This window comes from Branchiostoma floridae, chromosome 19 (assembly GCF_000003815.2).
Source record: "Branchiostoma floridae strain S238N-H82 chromosome 19, Bfl_VNyyK, whole genome shotgun sequence".
In the NCBI taxonomy this organism is placed as follows: domain Eukaryota; kingdom Metazoa; phylum Chordata; class Leptocardii; order Amphioxiformes; family Branchiostomatidae; genus Branchiostoma; species Branchiostoma floridae.
The window spans coordinates 12,333,845-12,357,716 of NC_049997.1; the positions used below are offsets into that span (position 1 = coordinate 12,333,845).

A 23,872-nucleotide genomic window follows, 5' to 3' on the forward strand; every position below is an offset into this window, starting at 1 on the left:
GTGAAGCGTAAGTATAATTGTAAGAAGTTGAGGTACATTTAACGGTAATGCTTAACAGGTATGGATGTCTCACATACTGTACTGCTGATTTGATTTTGAGTGACATGGTGATTAAAATGCCATTAGGTCCTCTCATCTGGGTTGGGTGTCAGAAGTTTTATGGGCGACACAGATGTTCTGATTTTGTTACGATAAGGGACAGTTGTTAGTTGTCTCTTTCGTAGCCAATGGTACTTGTTTTTTAGCAGACAGGGTTGTCGCCAAGTTTTCATCTTACAGTTGGTGTAGGGCTGTCAGAGGAAAGTGTGCATCTCGTTTTTGTACCGTGTGAACAGCTGTTATGACATATTGTTGGAAAATCAAATCACCATCTGACTAAATTTGGCCACATCCCTTCTTCTTTTTGAGTTTCCCAACTTCCTCCCACCACACCGCTCTGAGGCACATAGTCGAACCTCAATAATGCTGACAACCTTAGACAGCTTAAATGCCAAACATCAAGCTTAAGGAACACCACGCTACCATATGCCGTCGACCTCTTAAACGCACATTACACAATTAAGAGTCCCATTTTAATAATTACTAATCAGATGGACATCATCTGTGTCATTAAATAAATACACCACTACTTTCCCATAACATTTATAACCATTACTCTCAAATACAACCGACTATAAATATACATACCATCCACAAAAAAGCAATAAATATTTCATGGAGGTATGAGGTCCCCGAACTCTAGTTCAAAATGAAAAAAGGTAGAATAGTCTTGACCATAATTTTTGAAAGTAGTTCTGGTCTCCTTCATTCCACGGGAGTCAAAACTCCCAAAGTGCAAAGGCATCTTTGCACACTGGGAGCATTTTATACTTTTTGAACCGATCGCTTCATACCCAAACTCTGCTACAAGTCAAACTGGAAAAAATAACATAGAGGAAAAATATTGCTGAAAGCCTATATTCATAGATGTGTGGTTTAACCTTTCTTTATCATTTTTTGACATCCCCAATATTATATGTTATGTTTTTGATACAGCGAATGCAGTGTACACTTTTCTCTGCTTTTCAACTGTCCTGACGTGTGTTAATAAGATCTTTTGATGTAAATATCTTTGAATCACTGCTACATATAAGACATTCATCATTTGAGTCAAAATTACATTAGATGTGGAACAAGCAATACAAAGGCAAATAAAAACGACTTCCACAGTAAGCATTTATTGCACTAGAAATTATGTCAGAAGAAACAAGAGAACAAAGATGTCATGATCTGTTTTTGTTGTTTAAAAATATAATCTTAACAATGAGTGCAATGTAGAATCGTCTTATTGTAGTGTTTATGTTATAGTTGTACGATATGTTCTTGTGAGTAGCAAATGAAGGTGCGATACTCAATGTAAACAAGCCTGATCATTGGGCTTTCTAGCCGCAAGTTGGCTGTGAAATGAATAAACCATTCTCTCTCTCTCTCTCTAGAATTGGCAATACAGACCACCTAGACAAAATAACAACGACTTGTTGACTTTGTATTCTCTGAGTAACGTGATTGACTAGACTAACTTCACTAGTGGCTATAGGACAGAGAATAGTTCGTCAGGGGAGTTTGGTCATCATAGGGTTTCATTGGCATTGACCCGATTATTGCTTTTTTTGTCAAATTCTACGATCCGTATCCCCGTAGGAAGGCCTAATGGAGGCTATGGACTTTGAAGTTTGAGGCAAACTAGTACCTTTTCAGAACATCGGAGTGTCATACTGTAAAGTTTATTGCAAATCCTTGCCCGTGGGCTAATTGCAAGTAACATAAGAGATTCAAACAGTGTAAAAACAATATCTCAAGTGTCTACTCTAGTCTAAACTTAGTAAAAGCTAACTCTAGATCCTGGGTTATTGGGTTCGACTCCTAACACTATACGTCATTGTTCCCATTAAAACACCGCCTCGTAAGTACGTTCCATATCTCCCTGTACCCTTTTCTGATTTTCGTGTTCATGACGCCATAGATTATGGGGTTCGCGGCAGCATTCCCTGCCCACAAAAGCAACCCTATCAGCAACGCTTCCTCTGAAACACGGTCGTCTATAATGACCATCACCATCGCTGGTACGTTACAAACAACACAGCACACAAAAATCGACATCAGCATCTTCAACATTTCTCTCTCTGCGCGGGACCTTCTAAAGTCGAACTGCCTTCCGACATCACGTATGGATGCTAGGCTTGTGGTGGCGCTACGATTAACACTCAACGTTAACAGTGTTCTGGGACTTCTACAGCGGTCTGATGGAGGTTGTAACGTTGTCGTGTCGCGATCGCTTACCGAAGAGATGTTGTCTTCTGTGATTCTGAAATCCCGATCTTCTGATGATCTGCTTTCTAAACTAAGAGAGACCGTAAGGCGAGGGTTGGTTTTCTTTTGAGTCAGGATCCCCGCCTTTGATCCACAAGTCTTATCGCTGTGGATTGTAGCCACGTCGATGGATTCAAGTGGTAACTGCCCAGATTCTGTTGTCCAATCAGAGAGGAGTAAGTTATTTCTCTTCGGTTTACGTGTTGCTGTGTCATCTGTAGTAGTATGTAATGTGTTTGGATCGCTACTGAAGCTGGTCGAAGGTCTGTTTACTGACTCATGATCAGGATAGAATATTTTTGGTACTTGCATTCCTACTTGCTTCTTCTTGCATACAATACGAACTTCTTTATTTTGGGTATTGTCTTTTGGGGCTATTGATATCGACCCAGGCAGACAAATCTCTTGGTCTTCTACTGTGAAGTCATTTGTCTTTGTCGTAAGTTCTGATCTAGTATTGCCAGCGGTTTCCCCGGTTTCCCGAGTATCAATAACATTGTTTGTATGCTCTGCATGGGACATGCACGAAGCCGATGCAGAATTTTGTCGCGAGTTGACCAGAATTGTATTTGTGCTCCTCCTCGTGGCCATGTACATGGCGACGTAGAAGACCATCGCTACGACGCAGGGGAGAATTAGTACCCCCACTGCCAAAGTGGTCTTCACCTGGGTGTTGATCATCCGTACAGCCGCGCACCGCTTCAGCTTTTGGCTGTAGGAAACGTTGTCCACAGGATGTACATGTGGCGCGATGAACGCTAACACGGGAACCAACCAAGCCAGGGCAACCTCAGCACACACTGCCTTGGTGGATGTCATGGCGGGAAAGCGGTGGAAGTGGATAACCCGGAAATACCTGTACACGGCGATACATCCCATGTGGCACAGCGACACGCCCCACAGTACCGGAGCGGTGTACGACTGGAGGACACACAGGCCCCAGGGTAGGCGGAACTCGGGGTTTAACAGCACGTTGACCCACATTGGAGGGTGGAGGGCGGTGAAGAGGATGTCCGAGACACTGAGGCTCGCCAAGGGGGCGTTCTCGCGTTTCCGTAGACTCGGACACAGCGTTAGCGCCAGAATGACCATCAGATTCCCGATGATACTCTGAGCAATAAAAACTGCAGGGCAGAAACCAGAATTAGAATAAAAGAATAGCATGCACTGGTACGCCCAAGGATAGGCAGGAGGCCTAAGTAAGTCAAAGTTAAAGTCAAACAGTAAGCATACAGTAGCAGGAGGTGGAAACCTCGGCGGAAAAGGAAAACTCCCCAAATCCCAAATTGTATAGGCCGCAGGTTAGGCTCTGTATAGTAGTATGGCACCTAGTCTCCTTAGGCTCTGACTATTTTCGACGTTTTTTAGGCGATTTCATCGGGCTATCTATTTTGCCTAGGCCGCGAGATATCAAGAAAATGATGCAAAATACAAAGCCCGATTAAAAAGGCCTAAAAAACTGTCAAAAAGCAGTCGGAGCCTAACCTCTCCTTGGAGAGTATACTGCACTGCGCCTACCTCAGAATTTCCCCCTCCCTCTTTACAGCAGCGTTTTTGTTAGATAACAGGGATCTGTCTGCTGGTTGATAGGCTCTCGTTGTGCTTTGTTCCATGATAGAGTTCAAATAAGGATTGCCGTTGGTTGATATGACAAAGACGGTTATTACTGGCATTTCTTTCAAACATGGGACTACTGATAGTGCAATACAGGTATATAAATGGCTCACGGTAGAATTTGAAAGCTTGCCCCTGCCAGAGCCAATGTAGAAACGTCGCCAATACATTACACGTAACATTTATGACACTAACGAAGCAATCAGAAAAAAAGGTATAGACAGAAAAAAGGATGAATTCCCATTTAATACCATAAAAATCAAGACTGGATTAGATAGTATGATAATTGTGGGCACAGCTTGAATTATTGTCAGCCCTGTAAAACATCCAAAAGTTTTAGAATAAGACAAACAAGTAAAACAAATCTCCCGTGCGATACAACTCATATCTTTTTTTTATTCAAACATTTAAAAAATAACACAATATGACAAAGAGGTAGCGAACTCAAGTACAAGACTTATCTTTACGCTATCCCTTACATAAAACAAAGCGTACATTTTTTACAAAGAGAAATCAAGTAAAAATGAAAAGCAAAGGAAAATCACGTCTGACAGAAAATAATACATTGTACATAATATAACAAGAAAAGATAAACGCTAGTCCAGTTTCCCACCCAATCTTGAAATAATTGGACACATAACAAAAACTCATATTTGTAGGGTCACCAAAGACTGTAGCACTAGCACTCTAGCTAGGTCACAAACGGGTGGAAACAGAGAGTATAATTAATAAGATATCAAATATAGGAGATTTTGATGATCATGAACTTACTGATCATGATGACAACGACGACATACTGGAGTACTGGCGAGATGGTCATGTTGGTAACGATAACTGGCTGCAACTCACAGGATAAAAAAATCTGCTATCTTGCCGAGCAAGGCTGCTCAGGCAACTGTCCGTATCATATGCAACTGTCCGGTAATAATTCAATCGCACGATTACCTTACATAAGCGTACAGAGGCTTTTATACGAGGATGATCAGATGATGATCAAAGTCTGCAAACTTGTCTTTGTAGTCGCTCAACGTAGCGTTCAGTTTGTTCTGCTCTGTTTCACGTCCCCTCTAGGTTTCGTCGGAGGCATTTCTTAAACACTTTGATTGATTATCAAAAGACGTATTGACGTAAATAATCAGATTGGAAACGGTCAAAGTGGCAAATTCAACCAATGGACATACTACAGATGTGATAGGTATACAGCGTATGTGCTGGATAAAAATAATAAAGAAATGTATACCTAGAAATAAACACAAATCATGCCCACGACTAGCTCCTCTTTTTCCGTTTTGTGTATTTTTGTGTCTTTTGTATCATATTTTTCGTTCCCGAAAGCTGCCCGGTCGGGCCCCATGTGACCTCTGCATATATAGCTGTACATCTAAACCAATTCACAAAACAACAAGGTGCATCGGTCAAACGAATCAGTTTTTCACCGTGGCGTGTGTATAACACTTTCACAGAAAGCAAACGATGTTGCAAGCGGTAAACAACATTTATATGAGAATGTTTTGATTTCAATAAATATATGGAAATTCGCTGTGCAGGAATAATCATGCTCTTATTCATTGTTTTTATCATAAAACCTTCACACTGAATACAACAAATGTATGATTTCAAAGCGCCTTTGAAGTTTCTACATCCTGTACTTAAGGGAGTATGAGAAAACTCAACCAACGTTTCCTTTCCCTTGTGTATAAGATAAGAATGTTGAACCTTCTCTATTGGTCTTGGCTGTGCAGTTTTATCGTATATCAAGCTGGGGAATACTTGAAAATACACAATTGGGATGATAAAAGATAAGCCTTACCCTTTTATGTAAAAGATTGAGAGGTCGCCCGAAGAAATCGTCCAGGCAACAATTCCCATAACAGTTCACCGCCGCTTGCTCTGTCGTCACAATGTACGTTAAGCGGAATTGATGAGTGTCTTTGCTCGTCATTTTGACTCTTCTTATCTCTCAGTTGATCGTTTTATGATATGACAATTGATCGGCGTTTTGTAGTTCAAAGCCTGCAATCGTTTTAAGCCATATGTCAGCAGAATGATGATTAGGGACGCAGAAGAGATGACAAATAGTTCAAAGGTTGCAGCTATTCAGATAGAAACGAGGGTACAACTTTGAACTAAAACGTATACGTATCACGTAGAAGTAACAAATAAAGAAAAGGCTCACAGCAATCAAACGTAGTATAGATCTACTTTTTTTTTGCAAATCTGTCGCTTCCTTTCCACTGAACAAAAAATTATCTGAACATTTCATTTTCATCGTATCATTTAATTTCGATTTTCAACGTTATGCTGTTTTTCTACCTATATCCAACAGAACACAGAATTGCTATGACATATTACGCTGACATACTTTTAAAACACTTGCGTAATCGAACTATCAAAAATAAGTTTGTATCATGGCCCATGTGGGAAGGATAGTGATGTATCTGTAATGTGGATCTTAACAAATCAAACCAACCCAAATCAACCCAAACCGAACCGAACCAAACCAAACCAAACCAAACCAAACCAATCAAGCAAGCAAGCAAACCAAACAATTCGAGAAGGACCACAGTGATCACATTTCAGTCTTCATTTAGAGCAAGCGACATACGTGAGCTAGGTCGACACACAGATCAGTATTAGCAAGATGGCCGACGTCGGGCCCAGTGCTGCTTACATCTTTATTGTGCTTCTTTGCATCTGTTCTGCGATTGGAGGTAAGTTTAATGAATTCCCTTGCCTGGCCACAACAAACGTTAACGTTGCCATGCATGTAGAATCTTCGGTCAGATAGGAAATGCAGAATTCCAGGTATGGCAACTCTTCATTAAGCCCCCGTCACAAATTAAACGGAACTCGGATGAGTTAGTGGCGAGATCCAAATGGGCATTTTCTACCAAAGTTTTGGCGATTACAATAGGGTTTCGGCCGATTTTAGCAGCTAGTCTGTTGGAATTCAAACTATCAAGTGATGTCAGCTGTGCACCAAAAAGACAGAAAGGACTTAAGAAAAAGAAACTTAAACTTTCCAGAGTGGCATACTAAGCCCAGGTCAATTTCTGACGGGGAAGATTTTCAGCGAAAAATACGGCCGACGCTCGGGGTTTTGAAATTTGTCGACCTCCTGCCGATCTAAGAATTCGGCCTGTGTACGCTCAAGCCATTTTCTGTGTCTGTGAGTTATCCAGTGCCATGTAGTTGCACACCATTGGGTGGTGTTCTCTCACGGGTATTTATTAAAATCATCAACAGTTACATTATTATCATGTCCTGTGAAATGAAACGGAAACTAATGAGAATCTGCCTTTGTTCAGATTCCGTTGTGGTGTCCACGACATCGGGTGATGTTCAAGGCTACGAGTTTGAAACGTCCTCTTCCATCGGAAGACCTGTCTTCGACCGTGTCTACGTATTTAAAGGCATTCCCTACGCCGCTCCACCTACAGGGGACCTCAGGTTTGTGTTATACAACATGTCTTCATTGTATTTATAGAATATCCCTTTTCCATTAAGGCAGCTTAGCAAAAACGCACTCAAAAGTCAACATAGATTCTTGTTATCACTGGGGCAGCTAGTGCGCCTACTATTGCAACATCATGCAGGCTATTACAGATACCCATTGAGCAAATCCATGATAACTGTAATTTGTTAACCAGGGGTCCAAAAGGGGCACCGACAATGGGCCTTTTATAAAACAGGGGAATTAGTGAACACAAAGAACTGTATAATATTGTTTTCAATATGGAATAACGTAATTACACGTGTTAGACTTATTGTTCAGAACAATTTCGTCCCTAGATAGAAGAATGTGCAGTAAACATTGAACTCAATTTATAAATATCGTGACATGTGCTTGTCTGGCGTGTATCTGTGCAACTAACTGCATTTGTTACTTTGGCCAAAATTAAGATGAAAAAGAGAATCCTACCCACCTGACCCTAATATTTTTCAGAACGTATAGTAAACTTTCCTATGCCTTAGTTACTTGCTATATATTTTACTCGTCACAACCCTTGCGCAATTACGTTTGAGTGATTGTTTGGATATACCATTTGGCAGGTTTCGCCCTCCACAAGACCCAACACCGTGGGAAGGCATTCGTGATGCATCCAGTTTTAGGGACAAATGTGCTCAACAGCCCTCTATTTATCCCGTGCAGCCAGAGGCGGCACCTTTGTACGGGGAATTTTGGGACCACGTGAATATCTCCGCCAGCGAGGACTGTCTGAATCTGAACGTGTACACACATAATGTCTCTGTGCTTGCCAATCAGCCGGTAAGTACATCTTATTCAATCCCATGGATGCTTCTTCTTTTTGTCGAACTCGAGCGTAAATAGAATGCTTGAGACGAAGCGCGATTCCTTATTCAGTAGCTGATATGGCAATACGGCTTCACCATGGCTTTCATAGCAAAGCGCGGGACCAACTTCAAGTTCGTTTTCTGTGCACGAGGAAATGGTAGACGTTTGCAGTATTCCATTGAATTTGGAAACAAACGTATGATTGGTAGTTGGTATGGCGTTGGTGTGGTTACTAATTTTTTGCAGAAGGTTATGAAATTCAAAGTCTCAGTTTTAGCGAGCTTCGTCTGATTTTGGAGGTAAAATCGGTCTTCAATCGTTGGCTGGACGTCTACCAAACCTCTGTAAGTACCCAACACACTAATACGAAAATTAGGGGTGACTCAGGAGTAGATGCAATATAACAACTACTATCCATCTGTATTAGGTAATGGTGTGGATTCATGGCGGAGGTCTTACCAAGGGAACCGGTAGTTCCTACCCAGGCGAGGTCCTGGCGGCTCACCACAATGTTGTCCTCGTTACCATCAACTACCGGCTCGGTCACTTCGGTTTTCTTCCAACTCTAGAGGAGGACGCACCTGGAAACTTTGGTTTCCACGACCAGGTCAGAATGATTACATTTAGTATGAAATTCCATCTGTATCTAATTGTGGACGATGCACGTACTCTGATGCGTCTATGAAGGCTAGAGATCCACCTTACAAGATTAATAATAGTTAAAGCAACCGCGGGTAGATAGATTTTGAAAAAGGCCAGACGTTTCAGGTAGCCTCCGCTGTCTTTATCCGGTGACAAAATAATTCTATAATCCACCAGTTTTTTTTAGCTCAAATCCTGCATATACAATTAGTATGATGATATATGCACGCTACGTTAAAAAAAATCACTAAAATATATATCAGAATCAACCTTTTAGACTTACTTACTTAGTTCGAGCTCCCGCTCGAACCAATCCAGAGAACTTCCTCCAATGCACTTGGTCCTCAATGGCCCTTTGTAGCTCTTTGGTATCATGCAGACTTGTGTCACTACGTAGTCACCTTTTAGATATTGTCTGAATTCTGTGAATATAATTGTGCTTATTCCCTGTACTTTGAGGAATGCATTCAGCACTAAGGACAGCTATGCTAACCTCTTTTCGGGACACATTCAGCGGCTACGTCTATTAAGGTCTTCCTCAGGTCCGAATGACAACACCACTAGTACATAACTAGTAGTACTACACGAGCCAGTTTTAGATACGGTGCTTTTTCTTAAGATATCTTGAAGACAGTTTATATATCAATGGTGATAACATCTTTAATACAAGAGTTCTAGTCAAACTACAAATTTAATTAATAAGAGTCTGTTGTTAATAATATAGAAATGGCTGTAACTTCGTCTTGCAGATTAAGGCTTTACAATGGGTACAAGCAAACATCCGTAATTTTGGCGGGGATCCAGAAAAGGTCACCATCTTCGGAGAATCGTCTGGAGGACAGAGCGTGTCCCTACTTGTCATGTCTCCCATGACAAGGGGACTTTTCCACCGAGCGATCTCACAAAGCGGCGTGGGATTTCAGCCTGTCAGACAAGTGGGAGATGTGACGGCGACGGAAGCAGTTGCCAGCGCAGTCGGATGTGCCACAACACCATATGGCGACATGATGAGCTGTCTAAGAGGGTACCGCACTGCATGAAATTCGATTTTTAAGCGTGTCTAAAATCATATGTAAAGGTTTGTTTCTTCACCTGTGTAAAAAAAAAGGCAGAAAGCTTCGATGTATGCGGACTTTGTGCAGTGGCAGCAATTTTCAATGTTGTATGCACTGTAACTTTAGCCTGGGTAATAAAAAAATGCTTTTTTAGGGTGGCGAGTGTAAAGGTGTACTCTCACTGCACTTGCGTCAAGTTTGCGTCACTGCGGGGTTCGCTCACTGCGTCACTGTTTTGCTATTTTCTTGTAAGATTTCAAGATTTCAGATTCGTGAAAGGCATGTTTTTCTACAGAAAGCCGGCTGAGGATATATTGGAGGAAGGTGGTTTCCCTATACCTGTTGTTGACGGTCATTTCCTGATGGATAATCCTAGGGTAAATTGCCTTTCAAGAATCCATAGGATATCATCAATCATTATTTCGAAAATCGTTCGCCAAGAATTCTTTCGCCCTTGTTACGGATCCATTTTTCCTCATCGGGGAAAATAAATTCTGTGTTCTCATTGAATGAAATTTTTGACATCACAAAATGCTTTCGTTGGGACAAAAATGAATAAGATAACATAAGGTTCTACCTAAGGTTTGTACCTAGTTAATGTTTTGGCAACATTTAGCTACCTTCATCAGGACGTGATGCACTTTGCTACTATCTGCCGCATGGTGGCGCTGTGGCAATCGTGACTGAGTCTATATCCCCTCCACTCTGTATAAAAACTGTGGCAATACAAACAGTGTGACCCAGAATGACGAAACAAGGTCGACCATTGTTATCAATTGAAAGTTATCAACCTCTTGCATTTAACAATTGCTTTTGACATTGTCTGCTTGTCTCTAGCTCTGTATGAACGAACCAAAATATATATGTTTTGTAGGAACTGGTCAGAAAGAAGACGCTTAACAAGGTCGACTACCTTCTGGGCACAAACAATGACGAATATGGCTGGATGTTGTCAATCAAGAACCTGTATGTTGATGGGATGAGCGCTGCCGAATTCCAAGCCAGAATGCCTAGTGACTTGTTCTTTGTTGGCCTCAAATATCCCGTACGGGCCATGTTGTTTTTTGTCACATACGCACAATTATATAATATAATTTTAATACAAAAACAAAGCAAGGGTTTCTTGGGACAATCCTTGGTTATAAAAATTCAGCTGCCTTGTGACAGAAAATGTTGACATACAAGATATCTTTGAAAGTAGATTAGCTTGTCTGAAAACTCTAGAATAAAAAGAAAGGACATCAAAAGAGACTCAGTTAAGTCCGTACCAGGAATATCACAAAGAAACATTGACTTTTGTAATAAAATGGACGTGTAGTTGTGAAGTACATGTAATTCCTTACTCACTGTATAAGTCTCAAGACCTATTCTTCGAAGTAGCCTTATCCAGGCATAGGCAGTGAAACATATCCATATAGAAAGAGAGTTCCAACCACATATGATTCTAAATTTCTTCATTGTGTTTGACACACTATATTGCTGTTGCATATTTTCACCCTGGTTCAGGAGGGGAACACGAGTGCACTTATCCCTGCAGTGGTACACGAGTACCTGGACTCAGTTGACATAGATGACCCATTCGCCATCCGTGACCAGTACTTCCAGTTCAAGACTGACATGTCATTTTTAGCATCAACTGCTTTGATGGTAGAAGCTCAATCAGGTACGTATAACAGATTACAGGTTACTCTTCTCCAACTAAAAAAAAAAAAACTAGATAAAAAAAAACTAGATACAGTGCTAAACTTTCTTCTAACACAAAGGTATACACTGATCAAATTTTCAACGACCACTGTCGCCTTCTTCAGGATAAATACTGATGACCATGGCCAATCACTTCAGAATGTAAACTCGCGAGAGTCACTGATACGTGATCTTATTAGCACGTGACCTTGCAGATATATGACGTCAGCAATTGGTCAAAAGTGCCAGGAAGTGAAAAGTGTACTCTGTATTGCGCTGAGGATGGTGACAGAGGTCACCAAAACGTTGACTGTTGCTACTCGTGAAAACAAACATTTTTTTTCTTGGAAATTGTTCTTACAGCTCTCCCTGTTCGAGTGTATCAGTATGAGTTCCAGCATCGATCTTCCATTTTCCCCTTTAAGCCAGACTCTGTGAAGGCAGAGCACCTGGACGAACTGTTCTACGTCTTCGGGATCCCGCTTCTACGGGAAGACTCATCGTGGAAGCTTCCGTTTACCGACCAGGAAAGAGACCTGAGCCTGGACATCATGGCCTATTGGGTCAACTTTGCAAACAATGGGTGGGTAGAACTCAAATCAACTTTTCAAAATTGGTCACATTTTTAAAGGTGACAGAAGCAATATTAGTGCGTTAAAAGTGGAAATATTCTGGACAAGGCAACCTGTATGTAATTAATATCTACTGCACTATTTTCCCACTTTCCATCGTTATTATTTTCATACTTGAGTTTGAGCGGTTAAAAACGGCACAGAAACAAGCTGCGCTAGGATTCCCTAAATATTATAACCTACAGAAGTTAGACCTCAAGGGCATCCTCGCACCACATGTGACATCAGATATTTGCTCCTTGAATGTTGGTATGGAATGGAATAGAATTATTATATAGAAAAGTGCCCAAAAATTGACTTAGATAATTCAAATTCTACAACCCTGACTTGGGCTAATATTGCTTAGGTTGTCTTTAATCGTGAGAAAGGCAGGTAAGCTGTTATCTGTATCTTGCAGTACAGTTGACATCACTTTAAATAAAGGTGATAAAGATAAGAATATCTGTTTGTATCACTAGAAGTCCTTTAATTCCATCATTGACATAACTGACAAGATGACCAGTTTTGGAAGAAAACCCTTTGCCATCAGAAAAGTGGTTCACCTATACTACAAACATACAAACAATTGGCACTGTGTATAATGAATGATTCCTTATTCATTATTGGATCATAGAACATTTCTGAACATATCTAGTCTCATCTTAATGACGGCTTTCTATGATTACTATCTATCAAGTTCTATGATTACTATCTATTAAGTTAATGAATAATACCCCTTTTCCATTAGAGGCTGCAACCACTCTGTGGCATGAACCCTGGAAGTTAGGGACTTTGGCCTTGTTCGGGGGTTTCTTTTTGGAGGTCAGTGGCCAACCCGGGCACTGATAGCATTTAATAGGGCTGAAAATCTGGCAGTTTAAGGGTTTTAAGAAAGAAGTACACTACTCTTTGACAACTCATTGTCATCTTTATCAACCACAGAGATCCAAACGACTATTCCGGTGCAGCCCGCGTGCGTGACTCTGCGGACTGGCCACGGTACAAGCCGTCCTCTAAGGCCTACATGAAGCTAGACCTGACGTCATCCTCCGACACTGATCTTAGAGGAGACCGGATGAAGTTTTGGAACAAGGTCGTACCAAAGCTCATGGGGGAGGACGAAAGTACAAGTGGAGTTGTCCAGTTGTCGTGGAGCATTTGGAGCTTTGCTATTCCCTTGGCTTACTTTCTATGCAACATTTGAAGGAAAGATAAGCTTGTTACAGAAACTGGGTACCTGTAGTTTGAGGCAAGACAGTTCAAAAAAACAATTGCAATGTACCTTTGAACAGTTGCCAAGCATCACAATAAGAACACACAATCATGTAATAGAAAAAAGGAAGGAGAGGCTAGTAAGCTAGTTGTAGAAAAAAACTGAAGGTAATTATAAGGTCATAGAATAACTGAAAATAATCGGCTTAAATGTGTTTCAACACAGAATCTTTTAAACAGAGTGTTATTCAACAACTACAAACATTATCATACATGTAGATAACTGCTCCCAACCTTTAAATTTAAAAAGTCTGTACCTTAAACACACTCAGCTGTACTAAGTTGCTAAACAAGGAAAGAAATTGGTGTGGTGTTTTTCAGTCCTCTAGACTGTCCGACATACTTTCATTCAAGTCCCCCTGCCTGGTAGAGCCCCCCTCAACGCCCATGCTGGGCTAACTTTGGGCACTATCCTTTTAAACAGCTCAATAGGCCGTACCTGGTTGCTAAACAAGAAAAGAAATTGGTATTTTTTGAGTCTTCCAGACTGTCTGACATACTTTCATCCGAGTCCGAATGGTATGTCAAGTAAGAGAGTTTTTGGCAACAGTGTCTTTAGGTACTGTCCTTTCAGAAAACCCATAAGACATGAACTACTTGCTAAACAAGAAAAGAAATTAGTGTGATCATTTCTTTTTAGTCCTATACACTATCCGACATACTTTCATCCAAGTCCCCCTGGTACAGCCCTTCACCACCCATGCTGGGGTACCTTTGGGTACTGTCCTTTTAAACATTAGGCCATTAGGCAGTACCCACTGGCTAAACAAGGAAAGGAAATGGTGTGGTCTTTTTTAGTCTTCCAGACTGTTCGACATTCTTTCATTCTTTCTGTCATGTAGGAGAGTTTTTGACTATTGTCCTTTAAGGGAAGGGAGGCGCCAAGCGTCACCGTAAGGTTCTTCGCGACAACATCCAGGGCATCACCAAGCCCGCCATCCGTCGTCTGGCTCGCCGTGGCGGTGTCAAGCGCATCTCCGGCCTCATCTACGAGGAGACCCGAGGCGTCCTCAAGGTCTTCATATCCCAGAAAGATTTATATCGTTCACGTTTCTCACTGCTACACAGTTTACACGTTTGCCCCCCTCATACTTGCACACACAAACCAATCAGACGACAGGGGATTAAATCAGTCCTTGTGAAATAATAGACCCCCAGCCCCAAACAACCAAGAAATCAAATAAAACAAAAAAGAAACTTGTTTTCCACGTTTTAACCATGCGTTTCTGACCGCGAAAATACAACGCACGCTCTCCACGTGTTTTATCTATCGTTTTCTCTGACCACGCGTACATATAATGTAGAGGTATGTCAGCTAGCAGGAAGCGACACACTTGTAAGGAAGACTATACTGCGGTCATTTCTGACGCGATACGGCAACCATTCTTGCTCACAAATGTCATGCTCAAGGTTGTCTGTCAGGAATATAGAAAAGATACAGATTTGTCTAAGCAGATGTGCGTGTTTTTTGTTTTGGTGTGTGCATTTATTTTCTGTATTAGTTTTCTTATAGAATAGCTGTATGTAAAGCTTAGTTAAGTGATCATGATACAGTTCTTTCGAGAGGATGTGGGTGGCCCTGAAAAGGGCCGGGGTTTAAATCTCTCCGTCTGGATCTTACTGAGCCTTGCTGGTCTTCTTGGGCAGAAGCACGGCGTGGATGTTGGGGAGAACGCCGCCCTGTGCAATGGTGACGCCGGACAATAGTTTGTTCAACTCCTCGTCGTTGCGGACGGCCAGTTGAAGGTGACGGGGGATGATCCTGGTCTTCTTGTTGTCGCGGGCAGCGTTACCGGCCAGCTCGAGGATCTCGGCGGTCAGGTACTCGAGCACAGCCGCCAAGTACACAGGAGCGCCGGCACCCACGCGCTCGGCATAGTTTCCCTTGCGCAAGAAGCGATGGACACGGCCAACCGGGAACTGCAGTCCCGCTCGGGAAGAACGGCTCTTTGCCTTGGCGCGTGCCTTGCCTCCTTTACCACGTCCAGACATGATGTAGAATGAAGTCGGTCGGTTAGCGTCAAACGGCCAAAAGAATAAATGAATGAAGAGACAAAATGCCCTGTCCAAACAATTTATACCCCGCTGCTGGATTCACGGCTTCCGACAGCGAACCAATAGCGAGAGCTTACCGTGAGAGGTTCTACCACGTCCGCGCCTTGGACTAGACAATCCGATAATTTGCATTCTTCCCCGATATAAAGGCAAAGCAGACACTGGCGCAATTATTCTTCGCTGTCTGATACGCCAAGAACGTCGTCATGCCGCCAAGTGGAAAAGCTGCTAAGAAAGCTGGCAAAGCCAGGCCCGCTGGAGACAAGAAGCGCGGAAGGAGGAGAAAGAGAAGGGAAACCTTCGGTGTCTACATCTACAAGGTGCTGAAGCAGGTGCACCCCGACACCGGTGTCTCCAGCAAGGCCATGGGCATCATGAACTCCTTCGTCAACGACATTTTCGAGCGCATCGCCGCCGAGGCTTCTCGTCTGGCTCACTACAACAAGCGCTCTACCATCAGCAGCCGCGAGATCCAGACCGCCGTGCGACTCCTGCTACCGGGCGAGCTGGCCAAGCACGCCGTCAGCGAGGGCACCAAGGCCGTCACCAAGTACACCAGCTCCAAGTAGACCTACGGCACAAGCTATAACCCCGGCCTTTTTCAAGGCCACCCACATCCTCACAAAAGAGCTATACCAGTCACGCTTTCCATGACCCAACACACGCACACAAATCACTAACCTGTGACCGCAGGTACTATTGCACCATTTCCGGTAAAATAACACACCAACTAGAAGTCACACCAACTACCCGTCTATACATCAACAGAAGGAAAACAAAGGAAGGATATCATTATGACGCAATAAATTTCGAACACAATTGCAATGACATATGTACGTCCCTTTTGACGTTCTTTAGAACAATGCCCGGATCGCACGGCGTTGTCTTTCTCTGCAACGTAAACAGACAATGCCTCAGGTTTACGTGTAGCCAAACTTTTGGGTGCAATTTGGGTAGCTTTACTTTACTTTTGTCGATGAATCGAAATCCCCGATGGCGAACAAAGTATGATTTGGGTCATCAGGTCGCATTACACCAAAAGCGAACATAGAAGGCATGATTTGGGTCATCAGGTCACAAGGCCGTCTTACCATTTGCGCGGACTAATTCACCGTCTTCTCCCAAACCGCAAAATTCAACACAACACAACAAACATCGCCATCCAAATTAAAACGGACATAGTCTTACAACATTTACAACAATTGCGCACTCCATCACATACAATCAACAATCTAGTACACCCCACAACAACACGAACTACTTCGTGCCCGAACTACATATGTCATCCAGCTAGAACATTACGTTACACGGTCAGTTTATTAGAAGAAAATGATTTGTTTTCCCTCGAATTATCATTATTCCTCCTTGTTTGTCTTGTCGGCGGGATACGCTCGGCATGGCATTGTCTTGCGCACCTCGTGTGGGCTGGGGGATGGCGTGCTCCCATTGGCTAGTTGTGGCGGCGGCCAAGACTCCTCGTAGGTCCGCAGGGCGAATATTAAAGCGCTGACAACAGGAGATATTGCATTCATTCATTCATTCTTTCTACTCTGAGTCGAGAAGACTACGTACAGTATCTATCATGTCTGGACGCGGCAAAGGAGGCAAGGGTCTCGGAAAGGGAGGCGCCAAGCGTCACCGTAAGGTTCTTCGCGACAACATCCAGGGCATCACCAAGCCCGCCATCCGTCGTCTGGCTCGCCGTGGCGGTGTCAAGCGCATCTCCGGCCTCATCTACGAGGAGACCCGAGGCGTTCTCAAGGTCTTCCTGGAAAACGTCATTCGTGACGCTGTGACGTACACCGAACACGCCAAACGCAAGACGGTCACCGCCATGGACGTTGTCTACGCTCTCAAACGCCAAGGTCGCACTCTGTACGGCTTCGGCGGCTAAAGGACCCGACGGACTCACCATCGCAAGCGAACCCCGGCCCTTTTCAGGGCCACCCAAATATCCAAAAAAGAGCTGTATCTTCTCACCATACGATCGCACACATGAACACACCTGACTTTTATAACAATACACAAATGATGATAAAGAATAATTGAATGAATGAATGAATGAATTCCTATATTGCTGAGCCTAAGAACAGACCTCAACACATGTATATGAAGGTATCACGGGTCTAGTCAAACATAGTATCGAATAAAGACAAAGTCAAACCCAAGCCGGCCACGCAAGCACTCAGCAACAACCGTGACCCCACCTCCGTTCTATATATTGATACTTTTGTGCGTCGTTAGTTGCCGAGAAATGCGTTTGAGTGAGACACAAGCGTACATATGTGTGTTCTCTATGAAATTCGAGTTTACGTGTTAGAAATTCATAAAAGTCACCCATTCCTAATTTCCTTTGCAAACTGGATAAGCCGTTGAACGTGGTCGAACGTCCCCGCTCACTTCCGAAGCGTGCTTACCGAAAAGATGTCAAATATCTCAAGATCTAAATACCACCGGCCAGCCGCTACCATGAAATTAGTAAGTGGAACATGTGCTTCTGTACGGAAACCGGTCCAATGTTGTGTTTGATGGCCGGGAAAGGAGAAATTTCACCGTAAAGTTAGAAAAGAAACACAAATTTCGCCGGTACGGACAATAGGACACAGACAAGCTGTCGTGTTTCCGATCACGTCCGCACCGTGACTACTTGTACGCCAGCTTGACAAGATGTCGGGTTCATTTGCACGTCTATCGGAGACTTGTCACGCCAGCATGTCCGCCGCAGCATCGTCCCCCAAGAAAGCCAGCAAGCCCAAGAAGGCTCCTGCGGCTCACCCGCCCACCACCGCCATGATCACGGCGGCTGTGGAATCACTCAAGGACCGCACGGGTTCTTCGGTGCCGGCCATCAAGAAGTACATCGCCGCCAACTACAAGTTCGACGTGGACAAGAAGTCTCACTTCATCAAGCGGGCCCTGAAAGCCTTGGTGGAGAAGGATACCCTGGTCCAGGTGAAAGGAACAGGGGCGTCGGGATCCTTCAAAATCAACGTGGCAGCCAAGAAGGCCGCCGAGAAGGCCGCCAAGAAGACTACCAAGAAGCCGGTCAAGAAACCCGTGGCCAAGAAGGCCGCCAAACCCAAGACCACCAAGCCTAAAAAGCCCAAGGCTAAGAAGGCTACCACCCCCAAGAAGTCTACCAAGAAGCCAGCGGCCAAGAAGTCTACCAAGAAGACTCCGGCAAAGAAACCTGCTGCCAAGAAAGCTGCCACCAAAAAGACCCCGGTAAAGAAGGCCGCCAAGAAGACGGCGCCCGCCAAGAAGGCGACCAAGCCCAAGAAGAAGTAGAGACCTGACCGTCACATTTTCTGCAAACCCCGGCCCTTTTCAGGGCCACCCACATCCTCTCAAAAGAACTATGTCAATCACGTCTCAAAGTTATACTTTTTCCACACGAATACACGCTATCCCGCCAAATAATTGATAATGAACGAAATATAAGATACAATGTAAGATCCTCCCTCCCACACACATACACACATACACGGACGATGGTGAGGGAAGACCTTTATTGTAGATACATACAACAACCAGACGACAAATGACACATTAGATACGTGAAATGTATTGAATATCTACCAAAAACTAACGAATGAATGAACACACGCGCACACGCTATCAGAATATTGTTACAGAAGACGTCGCCGATATTGACGATATTCATTTATCAACCCAAAACTTGACTGTGCAGAAATGTGTCTCGTTTAAACTGCTATCACTTGTAATCTCCCATTGTAGCCAATAGCCATTCTTTAGTGTTCAAGTTCCTTGCCACATTCTTCGGCAGGAGCCCAAACCGTGCCGAGCTTGCTGCAAAAAACGGATCCTAGAGTCAAGAAAACTGACCAATGGCAAGGTCTGATTTGGGCAAGAGAACCAATCAGACGTCAGAGTGGCGTCCAATTGAAATCTGCGGACATCTAATTAGCGGGTCTTATAAATTCACACTCCGCCGTGCGCCGACTACTTTCATTGTCTTGCACTTGAGCGTAGACGAAGTTCGACATGGCACGTACCAAGCAGACCGCCCGTAAATCCACCGGTGGCAAGGCCCCGAGGAAGCAGCTTGCCACCAAGGCTGCCCGCAAGAGCGCCCCGGCTACCGGTGGTGTCAAGAAGCCTCACCGCTACAGGCCCGGTACCGTGGCCCTGAGAGAGATCCGTCGCTACCAGAAGTCGACGGAGCTGCTCATCCGCAAGCTGCCATTCCAGCGCCTGGTGCGAGAGATCGCCCAAGACTTCAAGACCGACCTGCGTTTCCAGAGCTCGGCGGTTATGGCCCTACAGGAGGCCAGCGAGGCCTACCTGGTCGGTCTCTTCGAGGACACCAACCTCTGCGCCATCCACGCCAAGCGTGTCACCATCATGCCCAAGGACATCCAACTCGCACGCCGCATCCGAGGGGAACGTGCATAAGGAGGATCAGAACAAGATCGACAACCCCGGCCCTTTTCAGGGCCACCTACATATCCCAGAAAGATTTATATCGTTCGCGTTTCTTGCAACATTTGAATCAGAATCCCTGTTACACAAAGTTTACACGTTTGCCCCCCTTCCCCCTCATACTTGCACACACAAACCAATCAGCCGACAGGGGATTAAATCAGTACTTGTGAAATAATAAGACTCCCAGCCCCAAACAACCTAGAAATCAAATAAAACAAAAAAGAAACTTGTTTTCCACGTTTTAACCATGCGTTTCTGACCGCGAAAATACAACGCACGCTCTCCACGTGTTTTATCTATCGTTTTCTCTGACCACGCGTACATATAATGTAGAGGTATGTCAGCTAGCAGGAAGCGACACACTTGTAAGGAAGACTATACTGCGGTCATTTCTGACGCGATACGGCAACCATTCTTGCTCACAAATGTCATGCTCAAGGTTGTCTGTCAGGAATATAGAAAAGATACAGATTTGTCTAGGCAGATGTGCGTGTTTTTTGTTTTGGTGTGTGCATTTATGAGCGCATCGCCGCCGAGGCTTCTCGTCTGGCTCACTACAACAAGCGCTCTACCATCAGCAGCCGCGAGATCCAGACCGCCGTGCGACTCCTGCTACCGGGCGAGCTGGCCAAGCACGCCGTCAGCGAGGGCACCAAGGCCGTCACCAAGTACACCAGCTCCAAGTAGACCTACGGCACAAGCTATAACCCCGGCCTTTTTCAAGGCCACCCACATCCTCACAAAAGAGCTATACCAGTCACGCTTTCCATGACCCAACACACGCACACAAATCACTAACCTGTGACCGCAGGTACTATTGCACCATTTCCGGTAAAATAACACACCAACTAGAAGTCACACCAACTACCCGTCTATACATCAACAGAAGGAAAACAAAGGAAGGATATCATTATGACGCAATAAATTTCGAACACAATTGCAATGACATATGTACGTCCCTTTTGACGTTCTTTAGAACAATGCCCGGATCGCACGGCGTTGTCTTTCTCTGCAACGTAAACAGACAATGCCTCAGGTTTACGTGTAGCCAAACTTTTGGGTGCAATTTGGGTAGCTTTACTTTACTTTTGTCGATGAATCGAAATCCCCGATGGCGAACAAAGTATGATTTGGGTCATCAGGTCGCATTACACCAAAAGCGAACATAGAAGGCATGATTTGGGTCATCAGGTCACAAGGCCGTCTTACCATTTGCGCGGACTAATTCACCGTCTTCTCCCCAGCCGCAAAATTCAACACAACACAACAAACATCGCCATCCAAATTAAAACGGACATAGTCTTACAACATTTACAACAATTGCGCACTCCATCACATACAATCAACAATCTAGTACACCCCACAACAACACGAACTACTTCGTGCCCGAACTACATATGTCATCCAGCTAGAACATTACGTTACACGGTCAGTTTATTAGAAGAAAATGATTTGTTTTCCCTCGAATTATCATTATTCCTCCTTGTTTGTCTTGTCGGCGGGATACGCTCGGCATGGCATTGTCTTGCGCACCTCGTGTGGGCTGGGGGATGGCGTGCTCCCATTGGCTAGTTGTGGCGGCGGCCAAGACTCCTCGTAGGTCCGCAGGGCGAATATTAAAGCGCTGACAACAGGAGATATTGCATTCATTCATTCATTCTTTCTACTCTGAGTCGAGAAGACTACGTACAGTATCTATCATGTCTGGACGCGGCAAAGGAGGCAAGGGTCTCGGAAAGGGAGGCGCCAAGCGTCACCGTAAGGTTCTTCGCGACAACATCCAGGGCATCACCAAGCCCGCCATCCGTCGTCTGGCTCGCCGTGGCGGTGTCAAGCGCATCTCCGGCCTCATCTACGAGGAGACCCGAGGCGTTCTCAAGGTCTTCCTGGAAAACGTCATTCGTGACGCTGTGACGTACACCGAACACGCCAAACGCAAGACGGTCACCGCCATGGACGTTGTCTACGCTCTCAGACGGTCACCGCCATGGACGTTGTCTACGCTCTCAAACGCCAAGGTCGCACTCTGTACGGCTTCGGCGGCTAAAGGACCCGACGGACTCACCATCGCAAGCGAACCCCGGCCCTTTTCAGGGCCACCCAAATATCCAAAAAAGAGCTGTATCTTCTCACCATACGATCGCACACATGAACACACCTGACTTTTATAACAATACACAAATGATGATAAAGAACAATTGAATGAATGAATGAATGAATTCCTATATTGCTGAGCTTAAGAACAGACCTCAACACATGTATATGAAGGTATCACGGGTCTAGTCAAACATAGTATCGAATAAAGACAAAGTCACCTCCGTTCTATATATTGATACTTTTGTGCGTCGTTAGTTGCCGAGAAATGCGTTTGAGTGAGACACAAGCGCGTCGTTAGTTGCCGAGAAATGCGTTTGAGTGAGACACAAGCGTACATATGTGTGTTCTCTATGAAATTCGAGTTTACGTGTTAGAAATTCATAAAAGTCACCCATTCCTAATTTCCTTTGCAAACTGGATAAGCCGTTGAACGTGGTCGAACGTCCCCGCTCACTTCCGAAGCGTGCTTACCGAAAAGATGTCAAATATCTCAAGATCTAAATACCACCGGCCAGCCGCTACCATGAAATTAGTAAGTGGAACATGTGCTTCTGTACGGAAACCGGTCCAATGTTGTGTTTGATGGCCGGGAAAGGAGAAATTTCACCGTAAAGTTAGAAAAGAAACACAAATTTCGCCGGTACGGACAATAGGACACAGACAAGCTGTCGTGTTTCCGATCACGTCCGCACCGTGACTACTTGTACGCCAGCTTGACAAGATGTCGGGTTCATTTGCACGTCTATCGGAGACTTGTCACGCCAGCATGTCCGCCGCAGCATCGTCCCCCAAGAAAGCCAGCAAGCCCAAGAAGGCTCCTGCGGCTCACCCGCCCACCACCGCCATGATCACGGCGGCTGTGGAATCACTCAAGGACCGCACGGGTTCTTCGGTGCCGGCCATCAAGAAGTACATCGCCGCCAACTACAAGTTCGACGTGGACAAGAAGTCTCACTTCATCAAGCGGGCCCTGAAAGCCTTGGTGGAGAAGGATACCCTGGTCCAGGTGAAAGGAACAGGGGCGTCGGGATCCTTCAAAATCAACGTGGCAGCCAAGAAGGCCGCCGAGAAGGCCGCCAAGAAGACTACCAAGAAGCCGGTCAAGAAACCCGTGGCCAAGAAGGCCGCCAAACCCAAGACCACCAAGCCTAAAAAGCCCAAGGCTAAGAAGGCTACCACCCCCAAGAAGTCTACCAAGAAGCCAGCGGCCAAGAAGTCTACCAAGAAGACTCCGGCAAAGAAACCTGCTGCCAAGAAAGCTGCCACCAAAAAGACCCCGGTAAAGAAGGCCGCCAAGAAGACGGCGCCCGCCAAGAAGGCGACCAAGCCCAAGAAGAAGTAGAGACCTGACCGTCACATTTTCTGCAAACCCCGGCCCTTTTCAGGGCCACCCACATCCTCTCAAAAGAACTATGTCAATCACGTCTCAAAGTTATACTTTTTCCACACGAATACACGCTATCCCGCCAAATAATTGATAATGAACGAAATATAAGATACAATGTAAGATCCTCCCTCCCACACACATACACACATACACGGACGATGGTGAGGGAAGACCTTTATTGTAGATACATACAACAACCAGACGACAAATGACACATTAGATACGTGAAATGTATTAAATATCTACAAAAACTAACGAATGAATGAACACACGCGCACACGCTATCAGAATATTGTTACAGAAGACGTCGCCGATATTGACGATATTCATTTATCAACCCAAAACTTGACTGTGCAGAAATGTG

General features: G+C 44.4%; 7 protein-coding genes across 7 annotated transcripts; 5 read left to right on the forward strand and 2 right to left on the reverse strand.

The window, feature by feature from the left end:
• Positions 1 to 903: 903 nt before the first annotated feature.
• Positions 904 to 4,783, reverse strand: LOC118406488 (melatonin receptor type 1C-like). The gene is made up of 3 exons (XM_035806544.1): positions 4,735 to 4,783; positions 2,992 to 3,473; positions 904 to 915 (listed from the first exon to the last, which is right to left on the reverse strand). Exons 1-3 carry the CDS (start codon positions 4,781 to 4,783, stop codon positions 904 to 906), a joined length of 543 nt encoding a protein of 180 aa, XP_035662437.1.
• An 807-nt stretch (positions 4,784 to 5,590) lies between these two features.
• Positions 5,591 to 14,343, forward strand: LOC118406489 (fatty acyl-CoA hydrolase precursor, medium chain-like). Its single transcript, XM_035806547.1, has 10 exons — positions 5,591 to 6,674; positions 7,272 to 7,413; positions 8,017 to 8,233; positions 8,688 to 8,867; positions 9,652 to 9,926; positions 10,253 to 10,334; positions 10,832 to 11,023; positions 11,464 to 11,620; positions 12,004 to 12,223; positions 13,194 to 14,343. Exons 1-10 carry the CDS (start codon positions 6,605 to 6,607, stop codon positions 13,453 to 13,455), a joined length of 1,797 nt encoding a protein of 598 aa, XP_035662440.1. The 5' UTR covers positions 5,591 to 6,604; the 3' UTR covers positions 13,456 to 14,343.
• A 750-nt stretch (positions 14,344 to 15,093) lies between these two features.
• On the reverse strand, positions 15,094 to 15,541 carry LOC118406683 (histone H2A). The gene has a single exon (XM_035806951.1). It carries the CDS (start codon positions 15,513 to 15,515, stop codon positions 15,141 to 15,143), a length of 375 nt encoding a protein of 124 aa, XP_035662844.1. The 5' UTR covers positions 15,516 to 15,541; the 3' UTR covers positions 15,094 to 15,140.
• A 218-nt stretch (positions 15,542 to 15,759) lies between these two features.
• Positions 15,760 to 16,908, forward strand: LOC118406684 (histone H2B-like). The gene has a single exon (XM_035806953.1). It carries the CDS (start codon positions 15,785 to 15,787, stop codon positions 16,145 to 16,147), a length of 363 nt encoding a protein of 120 aa, XP_035662846.1. The 5' UTR covers positions 15,760 to 15,784; the 3' UTR covers positions 16,148 to 16,908.
• A 152-nt stretch (positions 16,909 to 17,060) lies between these two features.
• LOC118406687 (histone H4) lies at positions 17,061 to 17,632 on the forward strand. The gene has a single exon (XM_035806955.1). The coding sequence runs from the start codon at positions 17,161 to 17,163 to the stop codon at positions 17,470 to 17,472; it is 312 nt and encodes a 103-aa protein (XP_035662848.1). The 5' UTR covers positions 17,061 to 17,160; the 3' UTR covers positions 17,473 to 17,632.
• A 54-nt stretch (positions 17,633 to 17,686) lies between these two features.
• Positions 17,687 to 19,157, forward strand: LOC118406675 (histone H1-like). The gene has a single exon (XM_035806933.1). The coding sequence runs from the start codon at positions 18,246 to 18,248 to the stop codon at positions 18,864 to 18,866; it is 621 nt and encodes a 206-aa protein (XP_035662826.1). The 5' UTR covers positions 17,687 to 18,245; the 3' UTR covers positions 18,867 to 19,157.
• A 3,259-nt stretch (positions 19,158 to 22,416) lies between these two features.
• LOC118406676 (histone H1-like) lies at positions 22,417 to 23,866 on the forward strand. The gene has a single exon (XM_035806935.1). The coding sequence runs from the start codon at positions 22,843 to 22,845 to the stop codon at positions 23,461 to 23,463; it is 621 nt and encodes a 206-aa protein (XP_035662828.1). The 5' UTR covers positions 22,417 to 22,842; the 3' UTR covers positions 23,464 to 23,866.
• Positions 23,867 to 23,872: the final 6 nt, after the last annotated feature.